Source organism: Delphinus delphis, chromosome 19, assembly GCF_949987515.2.
Source record: "Delphinus delphis chromosome 19, mDelDel1.2, whole genome shotgun sequence".
In the NCBI taxonomy this organism is placed as follows: Eukaryota; Metazoa; Chordata; class Mammalia; order Artiodactyla; family Delphinidae; genus Delphinus; species Delphinus delphis.
Genome location: NC_082701.1, coordinates 57,043,573 through 57,070,171, shown reverse-complemented (window position 1 = coordinate 57,070,171; position 26,599 = coordinate 57,043,573). Strand labels below are relative to the sequence as shown.

The following is a 26,599-nucleotide window of genomic DNA, read 5'->3' as shown; positions in this document are numbered from 1 at the left end:
AAAAAAAAGTTAAAAGACAACTTATAGAATGGAGGAAAACATCTGTATTTTCTTCTAAGAATTTGTGAACTTGTATCTAGAACACATAAAGAACTCTCAAAACTCAACAGTAAAAGGGCAAACAATCCAATTACAAAATGGGCAAAAGACATGAACAGACATTTTAGCAAAAACGATATCCACATGGCAAATAAGCACATGAAAATATGTTTAACATCATCAATCATTAGGGAAATGCAAACTAAATCTATGATGAAATATCACTACACAAGTATTAGGTAGCTAAAATAAAAAATAGTGACCATACCAAATGCTGTAAGGATGCAAAGAAACTGCATCTCCCAGACACTGGGGGTGGGAGAGTAAATAATACAGCCCCTCTGGAAAATAGCTTAGCAGTTTCTTAAAAACCTAACCACATACATACCATATAACCCAGCAATTACAGTAGTAAGCATTCATCCCAGGGAAATGAAAACATATGTTCACACAAAAATGTACATGGGGCTTCCCTGGTGGCGCAGTGGTTGGGGGTCTGCATGCCGATGCCGGGGACACGGGTTCGTGCCCCGGTCCGGGAAGATCCCACATGCCGCGGAGCGGCTGGGCCCGTGAGCCATGGCCGCTGAGCCTGTGTGTCCAGAGCCTGTGCTCCGCAACGGGAGAGGCCACAACAGTGAGAGGCCTGCGTACCAAAAAAAAAAAAAAAATGTACATGAATGATCATAGAAGCTTGTGTTAAAAAGGAGACAAGGGACTTCCCTAGCGGTCCACTGGTTAAGACTCCACACTTCCACTGCAGCGGGTGTGGGTTCAATCGCTGGTCAGGGAAGTGAGATCCCGCATGCTGCGCAGTGTGGCCAAAAATAAAAAATTAAAAAGGAGACAAAATGTCCCAAATGGAGTCACTCGTGTTAGGCCCCAGGGCAGCAAACCAAGACTTAATACCTAACCCAATTGCAGTTCCAAGCTTCCCCGGGAATGTGACCTTTAACCAGACAACCTGGAAATGTCCTAGTTAGCACTAGGAGGTAATCCGTGGGTACACCCCTTCCCTTCCCCTTAGGAGGGCATCCTCGCCCAAAACAAGGTACTCTTTGCTAATTCTTTCCTTTTTTCTGCTTCCTCTCTGGCTTTAAAAACCTCTCCTTGGGACTTCCCTGGCGGTCCAATGGTTAAGACTCAGCACTTCCACTGCAGGGGGCACGGGTCTGATCCCTGGTCTGGGAACTAAGGTCCCCCATGCCGCGTGGCGGGTGGCCAAAAAAATAAAAGCCTTTCCTTTTCTGCAGCTCTACAGAGCTCCTTTCTATTGCTAGGTGTGATACTGCCTGATTCACAAATTGTTGAATAAAGCCATTACTCAGTTGAATTTTTGTTGCTTAAGCCTTGTAATAGCCAAAAATTGGAAGCATCCCAAAAGTCCATCTGTAGGTGAATGATTAAACCAACTGTGGGACACATATACAACAGAATGCTACTCAGCAACAAAAAGGAATGAACTATGAATGTATATTCAACAATTTGGATGAATTTTAGACAAAAGCTAATGTCAAAAAGTTACACATCGTACGATTCCATTTATGTAACATTCTCAAAATGACAAAATTATCCAGGTGCAGAACAGATTAATGATTGCCTGGGCTTGGGCGTAAGTGGTGGGAGAAGCTTGTGACCAACCATAAAGCGGTATCAAGAGGTTATCCTCATGGTGATGAAAACAGCTCTGTATCTTGACCGTGGTGGGGGTGACATGAATCTACTACCCATGTGATAAAACTGCACACAACTATGCACACACACAAAAGCGCACGTAAAACTGCTGAAGTCTGAATAAAGGTCTGTGCGTTGCACCAGTGTTAATTTCTCGGTTTTGATATTGTACTACGGTTGTGTAAGATGTTATCACTGGGGGAAAATGGGTGAAGGGTACATTGAGACTTCTCTGCTATTTTTGCGACTTCCTGTGAATCTGTAATTATTTTAAAGTAAAAAATAAATCATTAAGGAAATGCAAATACGAAGTCACAAGGAGATATCATCTTACACCCGTGAGGACAGCCACCATTTTGGGTTTTTTTTAAGTAACAAATGTTGAGGAAGTGGAACAATCGTGGCTGTGCCTTTTTGGGTGGGCATGTAAAATGGTGCAACGGCTGTGGAAAACAGTATGGAGGCTCCTCGAAAACTTAAAAATTTTGTCACATTAAGATCCAGCAGGGCTTCCCTGGTGGCGCAGTGGTTGAGAGTCCGCCTGCCGATGCGGGGGACACGGGTTCGTGCCCCGGTCCGGGAGGATCCCACATGCCACGGAGCGGCTGGGCCCGTGATTCATGGCCGCTGAGCCTGCGCGTCCGGAGCCTGTGCTCCGCGGTGGGAGAGGCCACAGCAGTGAGAGGCCTGCGTACGGCAAAAAAAAAAAAAAGATCCAGCAATCCCACCTCCGGGTGTCTGTCTACAAGAACTAAAAGCAGGGTCTTAAAAAGAGATATCTGCACACACGTGTGCATCGCAGCAGTTCATTATTCATAACAGCCAAGAGGTGAAAGCAATCCAATATATCCATAGACAGATGAATGGATAGACAAAATGGGTTCTATACACACAATGGAATACCAGTCAGCCTTAAAAAAGAAGGAAATTTTGTCACACGCACGGATGAACCTTGAATACATTATGTTAAGTGAAATCAGCCAGTCCAAAAATGACTAATACTGGGACTTCCCTGGTGGCACAGTGGTTAAGAATCCGCCTGCCAGTGCAGGGGACACGGGTTCGAGCCCTAGTCCGGGAAGATCCCACGTGCCGCGGAGCAACTAAGCCCCTGTGCCACAACTACTGAACCTGCGCTCTAGAGCCCACGAGCCACAACTACTGAAGCCCGCACTCCTAGAGCCCGTGCTCTGCAACAAGAGAAGCCACTGCAACGAGAAGCCCGCGCACCGCAACGAAGAGTAGCCCTCGCTCGCCACAACCAGAGAAAGCAACAAAGACCCAACGCAGCCAAAAATAATAAACTAAATAAATTTTTATATTAAAAAAAAGCTGAAGCAAAATAGCAAAATGTTAAGATTTAATAAAGTTGGGTGGTGGTTATATGGTGTTTATTATATTACCTCCAACTTTCACATATGTATGTAATATTTCACAGTAAAAACATTTTTGAGTACCTATTTTTAAATGGACAGATTTTTGTAATTTTGAGGCCCAGTGTAAAGACAATTTAGAATTTTGCTCTGTGTTCATTTGGGCATTCAATATCAAAGTTTCTAACTCGGTGGTAAGAAATTAGGAATTAGTCTCATAATTCTGTCGAGATAAATTGCCAAACAAAGAAATGACAAACCACAGACTAACTCCATACTTTAAATATCAGCTGATAATGTCAAGAAAACAATTGTGAATTTATAATTGGAAACATAGTTTTCTCACAGATTTTTATTAAAAGACATCTAGCTAAGTAAAACATCACTTTGAATCTCAGAATCAAATCCTCTTCGTTTTTTTCAAAGGAACTGCCTAGGCAAAAACTATTTGCCTATGGATGTTAAATAAGTACTGTCTTTCTGTTTTGTATTTTAAGTGTCTAAGGGTGTCACAGTTGTTTGTTTGGGTTTTTTTTTCCCAGTTGAACAAAAGGGAAACTGCACTTCACTGAACAAACATTTATTGAGCACAATACCAAGTATTGTGCTAGATTTCCAAATTCCTGATTTGGGGGATTTTGCCCATCTAGTCTTTAATTTATTTACCAATTACTTTTTACAATTTATCACCAGAAATGATGCTATTATTAAAAGTATTATTTATAAACAGGCCATAAAAAATTCATCTTGTTTTTATTATACAAGGAAGGCACAGGCCTCCTTTCTGAAAACAGTTTGCTATGTTGAGCTTACCAAATGCCCTTCGGTAAAACATTAAACCAAGAAGCTGTATAACTAACTTATTTCTGGCAACTGCTAGAATTCCCAGCCAAGTCATCATATCAAACCATGAGATCTCCATTCTAGATCATTCTACCAATTCACATGTATGACTCAGGAGGAACTGCGATTTGGTGAAACAAGCTCAGACTACTCACTGTCAGCTTAACGAAAATGAAAATTTATACTTTGCGCAATAAACATTTTATCAACTACCTCCCAATCCAAATGATCTTAAAGAAACTTTATTTCCATCTCCTATTACCCCTGTAAGTAGATCTTACCAAGTTTTAAATAATTCAGAGCTGTCTAGGCGTTAACGCATAAACCTGTCACATTGCAGCTCCACCGACATAGTCTTAATGTTAAGCTTAGTGATGTCATTTAATGACTAACGACCTTTTCTAAGTGATAGCTAGCCAGTTGGTACTCATGCGCACATCGTTACACCACCTCTTAACTTAGGGAGGCTGCTATTACGTGACAAACAGCCGCTCACATGTTTGTTTACGCCTCCACCTGCATGACTTAGACGCGGGGCTGCGGGGCTCCGGATCCAAACACGCCTGCCTGACTCACGTTCCCTGGGTTATCTCCCTGCGGACGAGCGGCCATAACCCCAGTGCGCGGAAACCAGTCCGAGCTGGTTAGGCCCACCTTTACTGTCGCGTGCACAACCAACACATTGATGGGACACTAAAAATACTAGCTATTTCTCGTACATGGATTCTCTGTCTCTCCAAGTGGGTTTTCGGCTCCCTAATCCACATTCCCTCTTTCCCCACCAGAGTCTGGACAAACTGCTAGGAGGGAAAGGGATGTGCAGTTTTGGTCGTTGCACAGCCGCCGGGTCACATGGAGGGTGTTGGGGAGGGGAGAGCGGGGCCTCCATGACGCGGAAGAGGGAGGGAGCCTTCGCAGTGTGCGTTGGGTGGGGATCCGCGGTGGGGGGATGGGGAGTGGGGGAGGCGTCGCCGTGGGAGAGGCTGGGGGAAGGGGTGCTCCGCAATGAGAGAGCTCAGGAGAAACCTCCACGGTATGGGGTGGGAGCCGGGGGCTCCGCGGTGGAGGAAGGGTCGGGGGAGAAACCGGGGCTCAGCAGAGAGTCCACCGACAGAGTCTAGATTTCGTCTCCTCAGAGCACGACCAAAGCACCCTAACTGTAAAGCGTGACTAAAGCTCCGCAACGCTGATCCACACAAGAACAAAAATAAAAACAGGCCAGTGTGAGGGGGGCTTATGCTTCAGAGCAGACACCGGGAAAAACTACTACGGGCCCCGCCGCCCAGCGCCTGGGCACCTCCAGACCGGGACAGGGAGCCCTTCTCAGGAAAGTCGCCGCGGAGCCCGCTATGCTCCAACCAAAGCCCTGAAAACACGACATTTACGGGGTCGGGGCCTCGGAGGAAGGAGCGAAGGCCCCCTCCTCTACCCCCGGCCGGAAGTACGCTTCTCTCCCGAAGGCGCTCCTCTGCCGCGCACGCGCACTCAGTTACTAAGCAACGTCGGTACCGAACCACTCCAGCCAGAGCCCAGCAACAGCCGAGCCGCCGCGTTCTCCACCAATCAGCGCCGGCCTCGCCTCACACGCCTCACCAATCAGCGCCGGCGCCGCAAGGAAGTTTCCAGAGCTTTCGAGGAAGGTCCCCTTAACTCGAATTCATCCGCCCGATAATTTTCCTACCTTTTCCGAAAGGAGGAGAAGGATCACCTGGAAGAGAGGTGAGCTGACTTGTTAGGATCCTTTGCTCGGCTCTAAGCAATTTAGGGCTCAGTCGAAGGGCCTAAGTGCGTCGCGGGAGGTGGGGGCCGAGCGAACTACTTTCAGCGGCGCACGGACACGGCGCCTACGTAAGAGTGATAAGTGACGCAACAGACGTTGCATAAATTTCGGCCCTGCCGAACCGGAGCGTTCAGAGGCGAGTGGCATCGTTGGGGTCTGCTGTGTTGGGGTGGAGGTGACTCGGCGTCGTTGAATTCGCAGCATTTTCGGATTCGGTCACAGGTACTGGCCCACGGCCTACGAGTGCCGGGAGAACTGGAGAGGGGGGCGTCCGTGAGGGTGAGCGGGCGGGGGCTCGGAGGCCGCGGGGAGGGGTGGGGGAGGGGAGGCGAGGTGACGCGGCGCCGGCCTTTCCGGAAGAGCGGGCCTTGTTTACGGGTTGGGAGCGGGGCGGTTGGTGCGCGAGCCCGCAGAGGCCAACGGATACTTAACCGATGGAGATTCCATCCTCTCTTTTCGTGGCGGGGAAGGTGGAAGAGAGGTAGTCGGCTGGGGCTTCTGGAAAGGTTTTAATTTGAATCCCGACGTGGAGAAGGTATCGCACCGTACTTCCGTCTAACCGGGATTTTTATTTTAATGCCGCCATGATGCTAGGTTTGGGGGAAATTGGGGCGGGGGCATTTTAGCGAAATACTTGTAGCAGTTAAGGGAGAGAGAACTGGATGTTCACCTCAGAAAGCACTTTTGATTCTGCCATCCCGTTTGGGTTGCCGTTTTGACTAAGGAATTTTGTGTTCAGTGATTAACTTAACGGTTAGTCTAGTAATTGGGGGAGGTTTGTGAGAGTCATTAACGTAGTTAAGAATAATAAACTGTTCGTTGTAAAGAATTGATTACCGACGAAAGCAGTAAAAAATCCTGAGGTGAAACACTAACGTTTTACTTTGTAGGTCAAAATGCAGATCTTCGTGAAGACCCTGACCGGCAAGACCATCACCCTGGAGGTGGAGCCCAGTGACACCATCGAGAACGTGAAGGCCAAGATCCAGGATAAGGAAGGCATCCCCCCTGACCAGCAGAGGCTCATCTTTGCAGGCAAACAGCTGGAAGATGGCCGCACTCTCTCTGATTACAACATCCAGAAAGAGTCGACTTTGCACCTGGTCCTCCGTCTGAGGGGTGGTATGCAGATCTTCGTGAAGACCTTGACCGGCAAGACCATCACCCTGGAGGTGGAGCCCAGTGACACCATCGAGAACGTGAAGGCCAAGATCCAGGATAAGGAAGGCATCCCTCCTGACCAGCAGAGGCTCATCTTTGCAGGCAAACAGCTGGAAGATGGCCGCACTCTTTCTGATTACAACATCCAGAAAGAGTCGACCCTGCACCTGGTCCTTCGTCTGAGGGGTGGTATGCAGATCTTCGTGAAGACCCTGACCGGCAAGACCATCACCCTGGAGGTGGAGCCCAGTGACACCATCGAGAACGTGAAGGCCAAGATCCAGGATAAGGAAGGCATCCCCCCTGACCAGCAGAGGCTCATCTTTGCAGGCAAACAGCTGGAAGATGGCCGCACTCTCTCTGATTACAACATCCAGAAAGAGTCGACCCTGCACCTGGTCCTCCGTCTGAGGGGTGGTATGCAGATCTTCGTGAAGACCCTGACCGGCAAGACCATCACCCTGGAGGTGGAGCCCAGTGACACCATCGAGAATGTGAAGGCCAAGATCCAGGATAAGGAAGGCATCCCCCCTGACCAGCAGAGGCTCATCTTTGCAGGCAAACAGCTGGAAGATGGCCGCACTCTCTCTGATTACAACATCCAGAAAGAGTCGACCCTGCATCTTGTCCTCCGTCTGAGGGGTGGTATGCAGATCTTCGTGAAGACCCTGACCGGCAAGACCATCACCCTGGAGGTGGAGCCCAGTGACACCATCGAGAATGTGAAGGCCAAGATCCAGGATAAGGAAGGCATCCCCCCTGACCAGCAGAGGCTCATCTTTGCAGGCAAACAGCTGGAAGATGGCCGCACTCTCTCTGATTACAACATCCAGAAAGAGTCGACCCTGCACCTGGTCCTTCGTCTGAGGGGTGGCTGTTAATTATTCAGTCTTGCATTCATAATGCCCAATAATGGCATCACCCTGCATTCTAGCTATTTGCCCCAATTTAAGATAGTTTCAGTAGTAGCTGAATTTGTTCAAAATGTTAATAAAGGTTTTGTTGCATGGTAGCATATTTGGTGTCTGTTGTCCTGAAATTATGTAGTGATGGTGGGGACTCCTAACTGGTTAAAGTGGTGTTCAAAGAAGACATTTAACTTGAGGTTGTCAATATGACCAAAATTAAGTCACTTGACTTTGGTAAACATTGGGTGTGCCAAGGTGTAGGGACTTTTGTCCTTTGTTCAAGATCATTTACAAGTTAGGGTTCTGGTGTCATTAACACAATTTTAAAGTGTAAGAATTTAAAACTATTGAATATGGAGGCATATTGAGAGAAAGCAAACTTGCCTGTGTGCCTCCACCTCAGATGGTGATCCAGGCTGCTCAGTTGTGCTTTCAATATCATCATTTGTTGACTATCCTTGTGCTTTTTTTTTTCTTTCTAGTGCATACATTTAAGTGCTCAGCCTTAGACAATGATATAGAACCCTAATTCTGCTTTGTGAACTGAGCCAAGAACCAAGTGGAGCCCTAGTCAACAAAGGTGGAGAGACAAATTGCTTGGAAGAATTCCTGAGTTAAAAGGGTATACTAGGGCTTCCCTGGTGGCTCAGTGGTTGAAAATCTGCCTGCTAATGCAGAGGACACGGGTTTGAGCCCTGGTCTGGGAAGATCCCACATGCCACGGAGCATCTGGAGCCTGTGCTCCACAAGAGAGGCCACGATAGGCCCGCGCACCGCGATGAAGAGTGGCCTCCGCTTGCCACAACTAAAAGCCCTCGCACAGAAAGGATGACCCAGCACAGCAAAAATAAACTCCTACCCCCAACATCTTCTAAAATAACAAAGGGTATACTAACCTAAGGCAACTTGCTGACTTGGGTGTGTTAGGCAGCAAATTAAGGTGGTTCCTAACATAATTGGTTCCTAATGACTAACAGCTTTGCCTCACTGTAAGGATAAGATTGCTCCAGTAAGAGATTCTCTAATTCAGGTCGTGGTAAGAATCTTGTCTAAGCCCTACACAAGCAGTTTTTGTGCTGCCATACCAATAAACACTAGGCAGTATGTTTCCAATACTGATAAAAAACCGAGGGAGTAAGAATCTTTCTGGGCACAAGGTACTCTTTTTTAATTTATTTTTTTACAATACTTTTAAGTTCTCAACCTTTTCCCCCTTCACAGTTGACTCGCTGTAATGTAACTTCAGTGCTCCTTCTCAACTTGGTACAAAACAGTGGTGAGGGGAGGGACGTGCAAGTAAGGGGGAGGAGTTGGAAGCCCTCCTGGTTATCTCAGTTTTGCACTATGCTAGGGAAATAGCTCTTCTGGTACTAAAGCTGGTGTAACCACAGAGCAATGTTAGGGGTAAGAATCACTCAGAGGTGTGTTATAAAAATGTAGAAAGCCGAGCATGTCTAGAAATACCCCTTTGATAACTCCAGGTGTACCTGAGAAGTACTTCGGATGGGGCTTCCCTGGTGGCTTCGGATGGGTGCTTCGGATGGGGCTTCCCTGGTGGCGCACTGGTTGAGAGTCCGCCTGCCGATGCAGGGGACACGGGTTCGTGCCCCGGTCCGGGGGGATCCCACATGCCGCAGAGCGGCTGGGCCCGTGAGCCATGGCCGCTGAGCCTGCGCGTCCGGAGCCTGTGCTCTGAGACGGGAGAGGCCCCAACAGTGAGAGGCCCGCGTACCGCAACAACAACAACAAAAAGTGGTAATGAAACATCAAGCCTTTAAAAAGCCTTCCTTAGACTTAAGGGAACACATTATATTCACTGTCAGATTGGAAGGTTATATCCTTCCCAGTCCCAGTGTTTTGACTTGCTCAAGGCCTGGTTTTTGTCCCAGGCAAACCAAGGACTGGAATCCAAGTGTCAACTCTGACATAGCTCAGAAAATTCATGAAGTTTTATTAGGTTTCTTGCCCCTCAAACTGCTGCTTGCAGGATGGGTGTTTTGCTGAATATTTAATAATTTAGGCCTTTTGCAGTAAAGCTGGGTTTTGAGGATTAAAAGTTCTTTCCTACACGTTACACTTAATAAACCTGAAAAATCATTTCACCTGAGTAAGTGAAGACTAGTGCTGATTTGGGCGACAGGACTCGCACAATTGTGTTGGCCTTTCTCCCAAATCACTGACTTGACAGGCTCGCAGGTCTGCAGTCCTGTGAATCCCTTGAGTAAGGTTTCAGCTGTTGCCCTAATTCTCTCAGGATCTCTTCCTATCTGTAGGGATCCCTTAAGGTATTCATGGATCTCAGCAAACTCACTCTACACACCTGAAGTCTGAGCAAGGAAAAGTCTCTCTAAATGTGTTGGTCTTCAACAACCTGTGCCATCAGTTGGTTTTGGAAGTCGGTTTTTCACTCTTGGCCTCAAACCTTGCTCTAGGCTGAATTCAACAGGCCAGTTGTGGTTTGTGGTTCCAGCTGACTCCTGTTGACTGAGGGGTCAGCAATGCAGTGGGGAAATGTGACTAGGAGTAAAACTTTGGGATGACCTAGAAAGGGATGGGAGAGTTCATAAAGATTTGTTCACGTATCTCAAGCCAAGAGAGTTCTCAGTCCTATCACCTACTCATCTCAACGTTACTTGTCCAGTTAGCTTCTCATCCAACTGTCAGGAATATAGTTCTCAAGTCCAGTGTTGGTCCAAATGTTAAAGAGCCCATGGGAAGGAAGATACATGTATTCCGTTACAGCCCATGGTGCAAATACTTCACCTGCCCTTCCTTTAAGGGAATGTCTCCCTGAACCTCTCCACCCCTTATAAAACCTCAGAAACAATAACACAGAGGGATGCTTATGGGACCTTTGTGACTTGTTAGGCTGGTGTCCAAAGTGTATGTGGGTCAGTCTTGCAAATTATTTTAAACTTAATCTTGGACCTGTGCTATCTCAGGAAAGCAGATTCCCTGTGTTGACCAGAACTGCTTGTACCGTACATCATTACGTGCCCTGAGATGCCAGAGTTTGCACAACAAGCTGCCACTCAACCACCCCCACTTGTAATCTTCACTGTTTCCATTTTACTTAGGAATTGGATAAAAGAAGAGTTTCTGTTAATATATTTCTTGTTCCCTTTCCTGAAAGAATGCTCACACGTGTGTGCAAAGATGTGTTAAAAGAATACTTGCTTGGTATACTGAAAGCAGTGGTCCCAGGGGCTGGTCTGTGGCCTGCCGCCACTCCAAGATAAGTTTTTGCCAGTTCTCAGTGAAATGAAAAATATGAAAACGGCACAGTGGATTTTACATAAAATTAGGTCTATTCAATTTAAAAGATCATATGCCCTCAGTGTAAAAATGTCTAATGTAATGGTTCAGAGTGTTGCTCTGGAGACAGGACTACTTGAGTTCATACAGGGCTGCACCACTTACTGGCTTGTAACCTTGGGCAACTCATTTATCCTGTCAGTACATCAGATTCCTTACCTATAAAAATGGGGTAGTTATACCTATCAGAGTAGTTATGAGGATCACATGTGAAGTACTTAAAACAATGGAAAAACTTGCCTAGTGCTGACAACACTACTGTAATGACAAAATTGGGAACAAGCTAATCGCCCATCAAAGGGGAGTGGTTAAATGATGATAATGCAGTAGTTCAACAGAATGAAGGAGATAGGAACTCATGGAACACCATTCAAGACAGTGAAAAATGCTAGAGCAAAAGGTGTGCGCGTGTGCACAAGCACGCAGATGAGTGGGTCCCTGTGTGTGGCTTCAGGAGAGGAAAGGGGGGATTGTGAAGGGAGATGTATTTCAGCTTCTTTATCGCCACCCCCAGGCTTTCAAGAGGACTGAAGTCACTGACAACACAGCACCAGCAGTGTTCACAACAAGCGGGCCCCCGTCCAAGGGCCGGTCATTCTGCCCTGAAGTCAGGCCGCACTCCCAAACTGCAGAGTAGACTTATTTTGCACCAGTCTCTGTTTCATTTTCCATGGAAACTACATCTCACGAGACTTTCCGAACCTCAACAAGATTACTGAACCTCAAGAAGCTTCATTTTTAAAAAAATTTTTTTTATTTATTTTTATTTTTCGCTGCGTTAGGTCTTCATTGCTGTGCGCGGGCTTTCTCTAGTTGCATTGGGCGGGGGCTACTCTTCGTTGCCGTGCGCGGGCTTCTCATTACGGTGGCTTCTCTTGCTGTGGAGCACGGGCTCTAGGCGCGTGGGCTTCAGTAGTTGGGGCGCACGGGCTTAGTTACTCTGCAGCATGTGGGATCTTCCCGGACCAGGGCTCGAACCGGTTTCCACTGCATTGGCAGGTGGATTCTTAACCACCGCGCCACCCGGGAAGTCCATCACAAGCTTCCTTTTAGATACACTCTGCTCATTCCTCAAATAATCCAAAGGGGCAAGTCATGGCTCTCTTTCAATCAGGCCCAGCCAACACCAAGTGGAAGCTTTAAGATAAATGTTGATTTTTGGGAAAGGATCTTGCACTTAGTGCAACGATACTAACTGGGAAATAAGTTTTGAGATTTTCCTTTCCTTTTTTTTTTTTTTTTGCGGTACGCGGGCCTCTCACTGCCGTGGCCCCTCCCACTGCGGAGCACAGGCTCCGGACGCGCAGGCTCAGCGGCCATGGCCCACGGGCCCAGCCGCTCCGCGGCATGCGGGATCCTCCCGGACCGGAGCACAAACCCGCGTCCCCTGCATCGGCAGGCGGACCCTCAACCACTGCACCACCAGGGAAGCCCGAGATTTTCCTTTTTTCATACTTTCTTGATCCCATCACCATCCTTATGTCCCCCTCTTTTTCGTGGCCATCAGAAGCTGAGTGTCACTCTCCAGCTAGTAGGTCTGCCAACGCCTATAATTTACTCTAGCACCTACTCCTCTAACCATGTTAACACCAGCACTCCTCTTAAGGAACACCTTTACCTTCACAAGTTTCTGATATCAGTGTTTCCCTCTGTCCTCCAAACATTACAACCACTGTGAAAGGATGCTGTGGTCACAGGAGCTCAGGAAGTTGTCTGTTACTTCCCCCTTGGAGACCATCTTGAAGACTCCAAGAAGTTCTGCCTTAAAGGAACCGGTTTAATGTGGTTCAACCCAGTGTGTTCCAATTTCACTTTTTTTTTTTCCACTTAACTTTTCAATCGGGTAACATCCCTCACACTTTGAGAAACCTTGTTAGAGCCATGACCCCTCCCATCTCCCTACCCAGCACTGCTGATTTTGCTTGGTTTCCTGGCCTCTGCAGGGCAGAAGCATTGCTGGCCTCAGGGAGTGTCACAAACTGGGTCTGGATATTCTACTACTAAAACAGAGCAACACAGGGGCTTCCCTGGTGGCACAGTGGTTAAGAATCCGCCTGCCAATGCAGGGGACACGGGTTCGAGCCCTGGTCCAGGAAGATCCCACATGCCGCAGAGCTCCTAAGCCTGTGTGCCACAACTACTGAGCCTGCACTCTGGAGCCCGCGAGCCACAACCACTGAGCCCATGTGCCACAACTACTGAAGCCTGTGCACCTAGAGCCCGTGCTTGGCAACAAGAGAAGCCACTGCAATGAGAAGCCCTCGCACCACAACGAAGAGTAGCCCCGCTCGCTGCAACTAGAGAAAGCCCACGCGCAGCAACAAAGACCCAACGCCGCCAAAAATAAATAAATAAATAAATAAATAAATAAATAAAATTAAAAAAAAATAGAGCAACACAAATACAAAAGAGAACAATATAAAGGAAAACATTTTTCCAACTCACAGGGAAATGGATAAGACTTCAGGTTAAATGTTTCTTCTGTAAGTTGTTCTTAGTCAGCTGGTATCTGCTGTGGCTTGTCTTCATCAGCTGTTAACAGACAAAACAGTAGTAAAGTTTGGACATGTGATTTTTTAAAAAGTTACCTGATTTTTTTTAAATACAAAAGTGATACAAGCTCTTTTTTTTTTTTCCAAGCTCTTGATAAAACACATCCAATGACATATAGGAGTATCCAGTAAAAAGTGAAAAATCCCCTCTTACCTCTCTCACACACCCCCGAGCAAACCATTGAAAGAGACTATTTTTCCATCCATTTATTCATTGAACAAATATTTATCGTCTACTGTGTTTCTAGCATTGGAAATGTAGCAATGAACAAAACTGACCAAGTCTGCCCTCATGGAAGTTACATTAAAGAGGAGACAGACAAATATGCAAATACATCATATTTTAGATAATGGAAAGTACTATAGTAAAAATAATAATAATAAAGCAGAATAAAGGGCATTGGGTGATCAGGGAAAGCCCCACAGTTAATATGACATTTGAGTAAAGGTCTGGAGGAAATGAGGGACTTGCCTCATGATATCTGGGGGAAGGGTGTTCCAGGCAAAGGGAACATCATGTGCAAAGGTCCTACGGCAGAAGAAAGCTTAAATTCAAGATCAATATGATGGCCTGTATAGCAGGAACTTAGCAAGGAGAAAAGTGGAATGAAATTATATCAGGGGTGATGGGAACATTACTTATTGGTTCATAAGGACACTGTAAGGATACACGTTGTAGGTATCCTTCTGGATTTCTATGCCACTACAGACACATTTGTGTAAATATATACATGTCCCAATGTATATATTTACTTCAATCTTGCTAATGTCTGCATAATAATTCATAGTAGGTACACCATGTTTTCCTTAAAATAATTTTATTGCTAAACAAGGACCCGGGAATTCACTGGCGGTCCAGTGGTTAGGACTCCACGCTTCCACTGCAGGGGGCAAAGGTTCGACCCCTGGTCAGGGAACAAAGACCCCACATGGCGGCATGGCCAAAAAAACACAAAAAAACAACAAGGACCTACTGTATAGCACAAGGAACTATATTCTATGTCTTATAATAACCTATAATGAAAAAGAATCCGAAAAAGAACATATATATTCTGAATCATTTTGCTGTACACCTGAAGCTAACACAACATTGTAAATTAACTATACTTCAATTTCTATGTCTTATAACAACTTATAATGAAAAAGAATCTGAAAAAGAACATATATATTCTGAATCATTTTGCTGTACACCTGAAGCTAACAACATTGTAAATTAACTATACTTCAATTTTTAAAATGGTTTAAAAAAGCACTATTAAAAAATCATTTTAGGGCTTCCCTGGTGGCGCAGTGGTTGAGAGTCCGCCTGCCGATGCAAGGGACACGTGTTCATGCCCCGGTCCGGGAAGATCCCACATGCCGCGGAGTGGCTGGGCCCGTGAGCCATGCCTGTGCTCCACAACGGGAGAGGCCACAAGAATGAGAGGCCCGTGTACCACACACACACAAAAAAATTATTGCTTTCCTAATTATGAACGTAATACATACTCAATGTAATTAACTTGAGAAATACAGAAAAAGAAAGCACCCATTAAATCTACAATCCAAATATACTCAATTTAGCATATGTCCTATTTTCTCAGTATTTTTTACTTAAATAACAGTGAGTGTGATCCAGTTGTCAAGACTCAATCAATGGATGTGTGTGTGTGTGTGTGTGTGTGTGTGTGTAGAATAAAACTTGAAAGTCCTTTTTCAGTGTCCCTCCTCGGAATCTCTCTCCACACTTATCTTTCTCTGTGTCACTTGGTAAAGGTTTGGTGTATTTACCACCAGGTTGTTCTAGTGTGTTTACATATGTATGTATTATATAAAAACATACTTTAAAAATTATACATAAAAGGAATTGTACAGAACATACTCATGTAGCTTGAAGCCAGCACATACAGATCTCCCTGCTTCTTTCTGAATTGCTACAATATATTTCACAGTACAGATAGACCATATTTTACCCATCTCTTTACTGATGGGTATTTGTGGGTTTTTTTCGCTATTAAAACAACCCTGCAGGGACTTCCCTGGCAGTCCAGTGGTTAGGACTCCAGGCTTCCACTGAAACGGGCACGGGTTCAATCCCTGGTCAGGAACTAAGATCCCACAAGCTATGTGGTGGGTGGCCAAAAAAATAAATAAATAAAACACTGCTCCAATGAATATCCTTGAGAACGTCTCATCTCAGACGTGCAAATATTTCTTCAGGATATAGCTAGAAGTGGAATGGTATCCAAGAATATGGCACTGAAATCTGTGATTACTACAAAGTTGCCCTTCAAAAAGACAGTACAGGGGGCTTCCCTGGTGGCGCAGTGGTTGAGAATCTGCCTGCTAATGCAGGGGACACGGTTTCGAGCCCTGGTCTGGGAAGATCCCACATGCCGCGGAGCAACTAGGCCTGTGAGCCACAACTACTGAGCCTGTGCGTCTGGAGTCTGTGCTACGCAACAAGAGAGGCCACGATAGTGAGAGTCCTGTGCACTGCGATGAAGAGTGGCCCCCGCTCAACGCAGCTAGAGAAAGCCCTCGCACAGAAACGAAGACCAAACACAGCCAAAAATAAATAAATAAAATTTTAAAAATAAAATGCTTTATTAAAAAAAAAAAGACGGTACCACATGCAACGAAATATTATTCAGCCTTGAAAAGGATGGAAATTCTGACACATGCGATGTAGATGAATCTCGGTGAAATAAACCAGACAAAAAGGACAAGTACTCTATGATTCCACCTATACGAGGTCCTTAGAGTAATCAAACTCATAGAGACAGAAAGTAGAATGGTGGCTGTCAGGGGCTGAGGAAAGGGGATGGGGAGTTAGTGTTTAATGGGTGTAGAGTTTCAGTTTGGGATGATGAAAAAGCTCTGGAGATGATAATGGTGATGGCGCATAACAATGTGAATGTACTTGATGCCACTGAATCTTATATTTAAAAAGGGTTAAAACGGTAAATTTTGTTATGTATTTTTTAACACAATAAAAAAGAGAACTATACCAATATGAATTCCCACCAATACTGCATAAGAGTACCTAGTTCTCCAGACCCTCATATATATATATTTTGGGGACTACACTGCCCGACTTGCAGGATCTTAGTTCCCAGACCAGGGATCAAACCTGCGCCTCCTGCAGTGGAAGCATGGAGTCCTAACCACTGGACCACCAGGGAATCCCATATATATATATATATATATATATATATATATATATATATATATTTTAACATCTTTATTGGAGTATAATTGCTTTACAATGGTGCGTTAGCTTCTGCTGTATAACAAAGTGAATCAGCTATACGTATACATATATCCCCATATCCCCTCCCTCTTGCGTCTCCCTTCCACCCTCCCTATCCTACCCGTCTAGGTGGTCACAAAGCACCAAGCTGATCTCCCTGTGCTATGTGGCTGTTTCCCACTAGCTATCTATTTTATGTTTGGTAGTATATATAAGTCCATGCCACTCTCTCACTTCGTCCCAGGTTGCCCTTTGCCCTCCCCGTGTCCTCAAGTCCATTCTCTACATCTGCGTCTTTATTCCTCTCCTGCCCCTAGGTTTTTCACAACAATTTTTTAAATTTTTGTTTCGATTCCACATATATGTGTTAGCATACAGTATTTGTATTTCTTTTTCTGACTTACTTCACTCTGTATGACAGACTCTAGGTCCATCCACTTCACTACAAATAACTCAATTTCATTTCTTTTTATGGCTGAGTAATATTCCATTGTATGTTTAAGATGTGCAACATCTTCTTTATCCATTCATCTGTTGGTGGACACTTAGGTTGCTTCCATGTCCTGGCTATTGTAAATAGAGCTGCAATGAACATTGTGGTACGTGACTCTTTGAATTATGGTTTTCTCAGGGTATATGCCCAGTAGTGGGACTGCTGGGTCGTATGGTAGTTCTATTTTTAGTGTTTTAAGGAACCTCCAGACTGTTCATAGTGGCTGTATCAATTTACATTCCCACCAACAGTGCAAGAGGGTTCCCTTTTCTCCACACCTCTGCAGCATTTATTGTTTGTAGATTTTCTGATGATGGCCATTCTTACCTGTGTGAGGTGATACCTCATTGTAGTTTTGATTTGCATTTCTCTAATGATTAGTGACGTTGAGCATTCTTTCATACGTCTGTTGGCAATCTGTATGTCTTCTTTGGAGAAATGTCTATTTAGGTCTTCTGCCCATTTTTGGATTGGGTTGTTTGTTTTTTTGATATTGAGCTGCATGAGCTGCTTGTAAAGTTTGGAGATTAATCCTTTGTCAGTTGCTTCATTGGCGAATATTTTCTCCTATTCTGAGGGTTGTCTTTTTGTCTTTTTATGTTTTGCTTTGCTGTGCAAAAGCTTTTGAGTTTCATTTGGTCCCATTTGTTTATTTTTGTTTTTATTTCCATTTCTCTAGGAGGTGGGTCAAAAAGGATCTTGCTGTGACTGATGTCATAGAGTGTTCTGCTTATGTTTTCCTCTAAGAGTTTTATAGTGTCTGGCCTTACATTTAGGTCTTTAATCCATTTTTTTTGCGGTACGCGGGCCTCTCACTGTTGTGGCCTCTCCCGTTGCGGAGCACAGGCTCCGGACGCACAGGCTCAGCAGCCATGGCTCATGGGCCCAGCCGCTCCGCGGCATGTGGGATCTTCCTGAACCGGGGCACAAGCCCGTGTCCTCTGCATCGGCAGGCGGACTCTCAACCACTGCACCACCAGGGAAGCCCTTTAATCCATTTTGAGTTTATTTTTGTGTATGGTGTTAGGGAATGTTCTAATTTCATTCTTTTACATGTAGCTGTCCAGTTTTCCCAGCACCACTTATTGAAGAGGCTGTCTTTTCTCCATTGTATATTCTTGCCTCCTTTATCAAAGATAAGGTGACCATATCCAATATATATTAATAATCACTTTAATTTTGGATAATTTGAAGGGCAAAAATGACACTTTTAATTTGCATGTCCCTGATTAAACTTGTGAGATTAAACACTTTTTGCATTTTTTGACATTAATTTGTATTGCAAATTACCTGTTCACATCTTTGCCCGTTCTTATTATTAATTTGTAGGACCGCCTTATACATTCTAAAAAGTAATCATTTTTCTGTTATAACTGTCATAAACAGTGTCTTTCAGAGGGTTATTTCACTTTTTGTTTATGGTGTCTTTGTAAAAACCGAAGTTTTGGATTTCAAAAGGACTCTGCCAATCCTTTTCTTTATGATTTCTGGGCCAAAGAAGTGAGGGAGCCGTTCTGAAAATTGAGGGCCTTCCCTCCATCCCTCAAGGCCAGTGTTTGAGAGGCATGGACCACACGCTGAAGGAGTGGAGGGGCTGGGCCAGCAGGGCCACCTGGCCCCAGAACTCAGGCTGCTGCACGAAGCAGCAGCAAGTTCACATCCATCCGCGCAGGAGGCTCTGGAGCGGGAGAAGGCCAAAGGGAGGCCCGGCTCTGCTCAGCTTGCCTTTCTTCAGACTTCTAGTTTTCAGAACTGCTCTGCTCGCCCTGAGTCAGAGCGGAAAATACTGACTGACCGCTCCAGCAAAGGGGATGCTTCAGCATTTGGGAGAGAAAAGGGCCTTTGGGGCTTACCCAAAGAAGGCCTTACTCCCCAGGGAGAATGCTCTCCCCTTCCATAATCCTCAGCCTTCCCACCCTGCTATATATGGGTTAGCTGGCAGCCCCAACACCTCCTGCTTTGCCCTGGCTTCTGAGAATCGGCACCCCGGCCCCTCCCACTCCTGTGAAAGCTGTTTTTCTGAGCATCAGGCCTGAGCGTAATCACCTTTAGAAGCTCAAGCAGCCTGCTCTCTTTTTGCAGCCAATACTAAGTTCAGATGCTCTGACGGCCTTTTAGATGATGCTACTCCTGCCCCGAGCTTTTCCTGGAGGCTCCTGTTCCCACACCAGCCAGGACCTCGGGAGGGACCAAGGCCCCGAGCCACGCAAGGGCATGAGCAGGGAGCTGAGACAAACAGAGACCTCCAGAGGCGAGAAGACAGAGGCTGAAGGGGTGCAGCGGGGGCTGGAAGAGTATGCACGTTGCATCCTCTGCACTCCTCTGGCACCCCCACCCCCACCCCGACGCTGAAACCTCTGCGACCTCCTCTCCTCTTTTCTGTAAAACCACAAGAAGGCAGGTGGAGACTGCTCAGCCCTAGTAAAGTGCTGGTGGTTTCCTCTAAGAGGCTGCTCCCCTGCAGACTCACGTCATCCACCTAAAATAATTCACTCATCTCACTTCCTGCTTTGCCGTCCCCACTTGTATTTCAGGCCAGAGCAGTGCAGCACGGCTCCAACCTCTGGCCACGAGGTTCAGGTGAGCGGGGCGCAAAATGGGTCTCCTCACATGGAAATTTATAGTGAAATACGAGGCCCATGCCTAAAGACATACCCCAAAGTATATACACCATCTGTGCAGGCTCTCTGGGGTGACCCAGGAACACAGAACGTAAGGGGCAGAAGGTGGAGACACAAACTTTCTGTGGGGCATGGTTTGGTCTCACCCAGAAATCAGCAAATATCACCACTTCCATCTGAACAGATGGGGCCGAACAGCTCTGTGTGAATATGGGCCTAAACATCTCCTGGGGATACGAGTTCTGGGCCTTACGCCAAAGCCTCACGTGTGTAGAAATAAAATTTGTCCTTCTGGGAGGGGAGGGAGAGGGACGGACTGGGAGCTTGGGGTTAGTAGATGCAAACTATTACATTTAGAATGGATAAACAACAAGGTCCTACTGTATAGCACAGGGAACTCTGTCTAATTTCCTGGGATAAACCAGAATAGAAAAGAATATTTAAAATAATGTCTATATGTGTATAACTGAGTCACTTCGCTGTACAGCAAACATTAGCACAACATTGTAAATCAACTATACTTCAATTAAAAAAATAAAAAAGGAAAAAAAAAATTGGTCCTTCTTACCCTGTGCAAAGTGCTGAGGCCGCCCAGACAAACATGCCCAGTCATCAAGTGGAACAGGCCTGTAACATCCCCATATTTACCAGGGATGATAAATACCAAGCTAGGTCGGGGTCAGGAGCCCTGAGGGCTGCTCCCCAAGACAGGGGAGGGTGTGAACGTCTCCTGGGGTGCTGGGGGGGGACGCGCTGTTCTGAATTGGGACGATGAAATGGAGGAGTGGCTCTGCTCCTGCCTCTCCCCCACCATTGCGCTGGAACACGCAGTACCTGCTGCCACCCCTCCAGTGACTCTCATCTCTGCTCCAGGCCTCTGGAGCCAAATCAGGGCGGCCCAGACCTCCTGTGTTTGGGAGACGCTGAGAAAAACAGGCTGGGACTGACTGATTTCGGCAATTGCCTACTCATCCCCCCTCCAAACAACCAGGCCTAACGGATGACATCGTAGGGGTGAGTCCCTCTGGAGAGCACAGTGTGAAAACAGGCCTGGAGGGGTTGTTCTGTGGGTCGAGGGGTGGCTGGCTGTGTTTCTCTGGAGCCTCCCTCTGGGGTTTATCTACTCCCCATGCGCTGAGCTTGTTGGGGCCTGCGGACGGAACAGAATATACCCAGAGGGTATAGTCTGGCAACCTCCTCTGCTCTCAATACTGCACTTCTGATACTTCTGGTCACCAGATGTGAGGTTGGTTTTTTTCCCCAACACTAACCAATTCAGCAACACCAACTGGGTGTCCTACAATTTAACTAAATTCTGACACTATCTACTTGGAAACAGGTCAGATCCCACAGGTTAAGGACATCACCACTTTCAAGAGAAAAGCTACACACTGCATTATCTTCAGAATAAGAATTTTAAATTAGATTAATAAACAAGTTAAAAGATATAAGGAAGCTATTGGAACTACAAAACAAGAAAACATCAAAAAGAACCAATAAGAGAGACTAGGTTGAATATGAAATAGTTGGACTAAAAAATAATATTTAAACATTCTCTTGAATGGATGAATTAGACAGCTGAAGAATGAATTAGTGAACTGGAAGAACAGAAATTCCCCAAAAGGAAAAAAGAAAGAACAAAGGAACAGAAAGTATAAAACAGAAGCTAAGAGATATGGAGGATAAAAGTAGAAGTGGTAACATTTAGAAAATAGGAGTCCTGGAAGAAGGAGATAAAAATGGAGGGGAGGAAAGGCAAAATAAATAAAAGCAAAAATAAACAAATGGGACCTAATCAAACTTATACGCTTTTGCACAGCAAAGGAAACCATCAACAAAATGAAATGACAACCTATGGAAGGGGAGAAAATATCTGCAAATGATGCTATCAACAAGAGTTTAACTTCCAAAATATACAAACAGCTCATATAGCTCAATAAAAATCAAAAAATCGGCAGAAGACCTAAATAGACATTTCTCCACAGAATATATACAGGTGCCCAAGAAGCACATGAAAAGATGTGCTAACTAATAACATCACTAATTGGGACTTCCCTGGTGGTGCAGTGGTTAAGAATCCACCTGCCAGTGCAGGAAACATGGGTTCAAGCCCTGGTCTGGGAAGATCCCACATGCGGTGGAGCAACTAAGCCCGTGCACCACAACTACTGAGCCTGCGCTCTAGAGCCCGTGAGCCACAACTACTGAGCCCACGAGCCACAACTATTGAAGCCCGTGAGCCTAGAGCCCGTGCTCCACAACAAAGAGAAGTCACCGCAATGAGAAGCCCGTGCACCACAACGAAGAGTAGGCCCTGCTCGCCGCAACTAGAGAAAGCCCGTGTGCAGCAACGAGGAGCCAACACAGCCAAAAATAAGTAAAAATTTTAAAAAACATCACTAATGGGTTTCCCTGGTGGCGCAGTGGTTGAGAGTCCGCCTGCCGATGCAGGGGACGCGGGTTCGTGCCCTGGTCCGGGAAGATCCCATGTGCCGCAGAGCGGCTGGGCCTGTGAGCCGTGGCCGCTAAGCCTGCGCGTCCGTAGCCTGCGCTCCGCAACGGGAGAGGCCACAACAGTGAGAGGCCCACGTACCGCAAAAACAAAAACAAAAACAAAAACAAAACAAAACAAAAAATCACTAATTAGAGAAATGCAAATCAAAACTACCATGAGGTATCACCTCACACCGGTCAGAAGGGCCATCATCAGAAAATCTACAAATAAAAAATGCTGAAGAGGGTGGAGGACAGGATGGAGGTTCCTTAAAAAACTGAAAATAGAGTTACCATTTGATTCAGCAATCCCACTTCTGGGCACATATCCAAAAAAGACAAAAATTCTAATTAGAACTGAGATCCTGCGAGCCACACAGCACAGCCAAAAAAAAAAAAAGGAAAAAAGGAAAATATATATAGCTAAGAGCAAAGAAAAAGGGGAAATACTTTCATAAAACCAACCATTGAAGTCAGAATTAAAATAACTTTTGCACACATGAGTTCAGAGCTGATAGAGCCTTGGCACTTCTGCAGGTTTGAGGTACAGAAGTGAATTCAGAGCCCCAGCCTCTGGCATGAGCCCTTTATTGGGCAGGATCAGCTCTCTGGGTTGGAGGTTAATTGATGCCCCCTACTTCAGCCTCTGGAAAGCCCCTTTCCTCTCCTTCCTTCTCTGACATTCTCCCTGAGTTTCTCAGGCTCGGGCAGATTTGTGCACCAGCTGTCATGTGGTAACTGGCTTATTTACAAGAGATGCTGGGAACCCCTTTAGCCTTGGGGTACCCAGGGCCCTGGGAGCTGCTGGGGTGGGGGAGGGAGGAGAGGGTCTGATCCCTGCATATACCCTCCCTTGGAAACACACCTCTTCCTCTTCCCTAGTTACCTAGCAAAACCTGAAGCCTGGAAGAGTCCTGCACCTGCCTTCGGGGGAGGGTATCACACACCTCAGCTGACTGGCTTCATTTAAATTCATGACGACAAAACTCGGAAGGGGTTTGAGCACTGCCCTGCAGTTCTCCATTTCTCTAAGAGGTGATAGGCTCTATTTCTTCAACCTTCCCACACCCTTACTCCCAGATGGTGACCTTGACCTCACGTTTCTTTGAGAAAACACCGGCCATCAGACCTTCCCACCCTTGGCCTGAAACCTGTCCACACTTGGGCCACCTGACTCCTTTTCTCGCTCCATGAACAGAGATGAAAACCTCCACTTGGGCCATCCTCTCACCTTCTTGAGGTCTCTGTTCTTGCAGGTACCCTCCCCCCTGCACTGACCACTGGACATGCATCAGCATACAAACAGAATCTGTCATTTCATGGACAGTTGATCTTTAAACGAACAATCCTCACGTCTCCTTAGTTACTGTGCCACCTCCCTGCTTCCCTGTATAATGAAACACCTCCAAAGGGTGGTCTGCACATTATCCCAACTTCAACTTCTTCACCTTCTGTGGGCAGAGGGGGTGGGGATGACTTCAGATTGTCTTGAAAAAAGAAATAAAACATCACAACCATGGTTTAAAAATGGCTTCCTCCCCAAGCCCCTCTAAAGTGATCATAGAAGATTAAAAAAAAAAAAAAAAAGTAAATCCACAGGGACAAAGAGAGTGGGAGGGGAGACCAGGCAGAGGCACGGCCAGCAGTGTTTGCGCCATGGACGGTGGATGGCCACTCGTAACTCAGTAGAGAAGCTGAGACCTAGTGCCCTGGGAACCCAAGCACAGAGGAGACCCTGCTGACTGGGGGGAATGAAGTGGACACCTGTCAGCTAAACTGTGGGAACTGTGACATCACCCATGGAGGATGCTCAGTGAAGCCCCATCCACACAGCTGGCTTTTTGGTGCCAGACATTCGAGGAAAGCCTCTTCCATGAAAGGCAGAGATCCCCCCAAAACAAACAGAAAAAGTGGAACTGGGACCAAAGAAGACCACGCAGAGACACAAAGGAGACTCTGAGGCATAAGCTTTCCTGTTCTCGCTCCAACTCACCGGACCCAAGTGCTGCTTTCAGGCTGTGCTGGCCTGGACACTCAGCCTTCCTGGCCAACACCCTTTCTCTTCTGAGATGGGTTTTTAACATTGAGGCAGCCCCCTGGGGCACCCTGGGGCTCTGAGGGAGGGTCTAACAGTCAACTCTAACTCACTCTCCACAACTTACATGATAAAGTCTAAATGTGAGTGGCATTTCTGAAACGTCCTAAACCCTTGTTCTGCACTCCTGTCCCTGGTTCTTGAGTCAACCTGTCCTTCCCTCTGCTGTGGTCTGAAAGTCTCTGTGCCCCCCAAAACTCACAGGTTGAAATCCTATTGCCCAGGATGACAGTATTAGGAGGTAGGGCTTTGGGAAGTGCTTAGTACAGGAGGATAGAGTCCTCATGAATGACATTAGTGCCCTTATAAAGGAGACCCAGAGGGATGTTGCCCTTGCATCCAGTGAGGACACAGGGAGAAGGCCCTGGCTACCATCCTGGTCCTTACCAGTAGGTGACCATGCTGGGGCCTTGACTTGAACTCCCAGCTTCCAGAACTAAGAGGAATAAATGTCTGTTGTTTATAAGCTACCTAGTCTGTGATAGCAGCCTGAATGGACTAAGGCACCTTCAAAACATCCTTCCTTTCCAGGCCTGCACTAGCCCCAGGCAGGGACAACAAATTTTCCTCAAAGTCTAGGGGCCTGGGAGGTGGTCAGACACTGCCAAGGGGAACTGCAGCAAAAGCAAGATATGTGGGACCTTAAAGGAAGCCAGGGATGACACGTACTGTGTGACTGCACTCACATGACATTGTGGAGACCGCAGATGTAGAGGACAGAAATCATCAGTGGTTACCAGAGCATGGCGGTGGGGGAGGGACGGGCAAAGGGGCACCAGAGCACATTTTGGGGTGATGACAATGTTCTGTATCTTGACCACTGTGGTGGTCATATGCTTGTGTGTGTGTGTGTGTATATATATATATATATATATATATATTTTTTTTTTTTTTTTTTGCGGTAGAGGCGGGCCTCTCACTGTTGTGGCCTCTCCCGTTGTGGAGCACAGGCTCCGGATGCGCAGGCTCAGCGCCCATGGCTCACGGGCCCAGCCGCTCTGCGGCATGTGGGATCTTCCCGGACCGAGGCACGAACCCACGTCCCCTGCATCGGCAGGCGGACTCTCAACCACTGCGCCACCAGGGAAGCCCATGCTTGTATATTTTTGTCAAAATTCTCTGACCTGCTGGCTTTAAAGGGGTGTAAATTCTTAAAAATTACAAAGCACATTAAAGTTTTAAAGGGTGTAAGTTATACCACAATAAACCTGACTTTTTAAAAAAAAGAGATGGGAACGCAAAAGGAGACGGGACCGCCTGCTCCCAGTCCCACCGCCATCACCTGCGAACTGAGCTGTAATCAAGAGCGAGCCAGTTAACTTCACCCCTCAGACTCCGTTTCCGCTTCTCAAAACTCGAGACGCCCACAGATCTCCCTCTCAGCGTGTAGGTGGGGCGTAAAAAACAGAGAGCCTCCGAGGCGCCGGCTCGAGCGCGTGCCCCCAGCTTTGCCCACGCCCAGAAAGCCCGAGGCAGGTGCCTCCCTACCCGCTAGGTGCGCCCCGCGGGCGCGCACCCGCTCCCCTGGACGGAGGCGGGGGCCACAGCCCGGACGCCCGCACTCCCGCGCTGTGACAGGGGAGGGGAGGGGGGCGTCAGCGGGGAGGCTTTGCCGCGCTCCTACCGCGTCCTTACCTGGGAGGCCCAGCAGGATCGCGGTCACCTGGCTCCCGCGGTTCGTCGGGAAAAGGGGCGGGGCCTCACCTGGGCGGGTAATTGAGGGGACGCGAAGGGAGGGGCTCCCTCGGGAAACTGGTGTGCGAGCGACGCTGAGGCGCGGAGGGGAGGAGTCCTGGGTGTGGTCGTGGCTGAGGCGCGGAGGGGAGGAGTCGCGGGTGTGGGCGTGGCTGAGGCGTGGAGGCGGGCCCTTTGCGTCACCTGCTTGGTCTCCTGATTGGCATTCACCCCTCGGTGCTCGACCGCGGTTCTTTGGCTCGACCTCGGACGCATTCCGGCTCATCCTTTGTCTCGGTCAGGCTACCTGATGCTTCCTTGGTCCAGGCTGACTCAGCCTGCGTCT

At 46.9% G+C, this 26,599-nt stretch overlaps 1 protein-coding gene and 1 long non-coding RNA gene across 3 annotated transcripts; one reads left to right on the top strand and one right to left on the bottom strand.

The window, feature by feature from the left end:
• Positions 1-71: 71 nt before the first annotated feature.
• Positions 72-26,326, bottom strand: LOC132415053 (uncharacterized). Of its 2 annotated transcripts, none has more exons than XR_009517077.1 (3): positions 26,215-26,326; positions 13,539-13,625; positions 72-685 (listed from the first exon to the last, which is right to left on the bottom strand). It is a non-coding gene; the product is annotated as an uncharacterized lncRNA (long non-coding RNA). The 2 variants fall into 2 exon arrangements; XR_009517078.1 differs by lacking the exon at positions 72-685 and adding an exon at positions 9,465-10,319.
• Positions 5,778-7,885, top strand: UBB (ubiquitin B). The gene is made up of 2 exons (XM_059998084.1): positions 5,778-5,931; positions 6,600-7,885. The coding sequence occupies exon 2, from the start codon at positions 6,606-6,608 to the stop codon at positions 7,749-7,751; it is 1,146 nt and encodes a 381-aa protein (XP_059854067.1). The 5' UTR covers positions 5,778-5,931; positions 6,600-6,605; the 3' UTR covers positions 7,752-7,885.
• Positions 26,327-26,599: the final 273 nt, after the last annotated feature.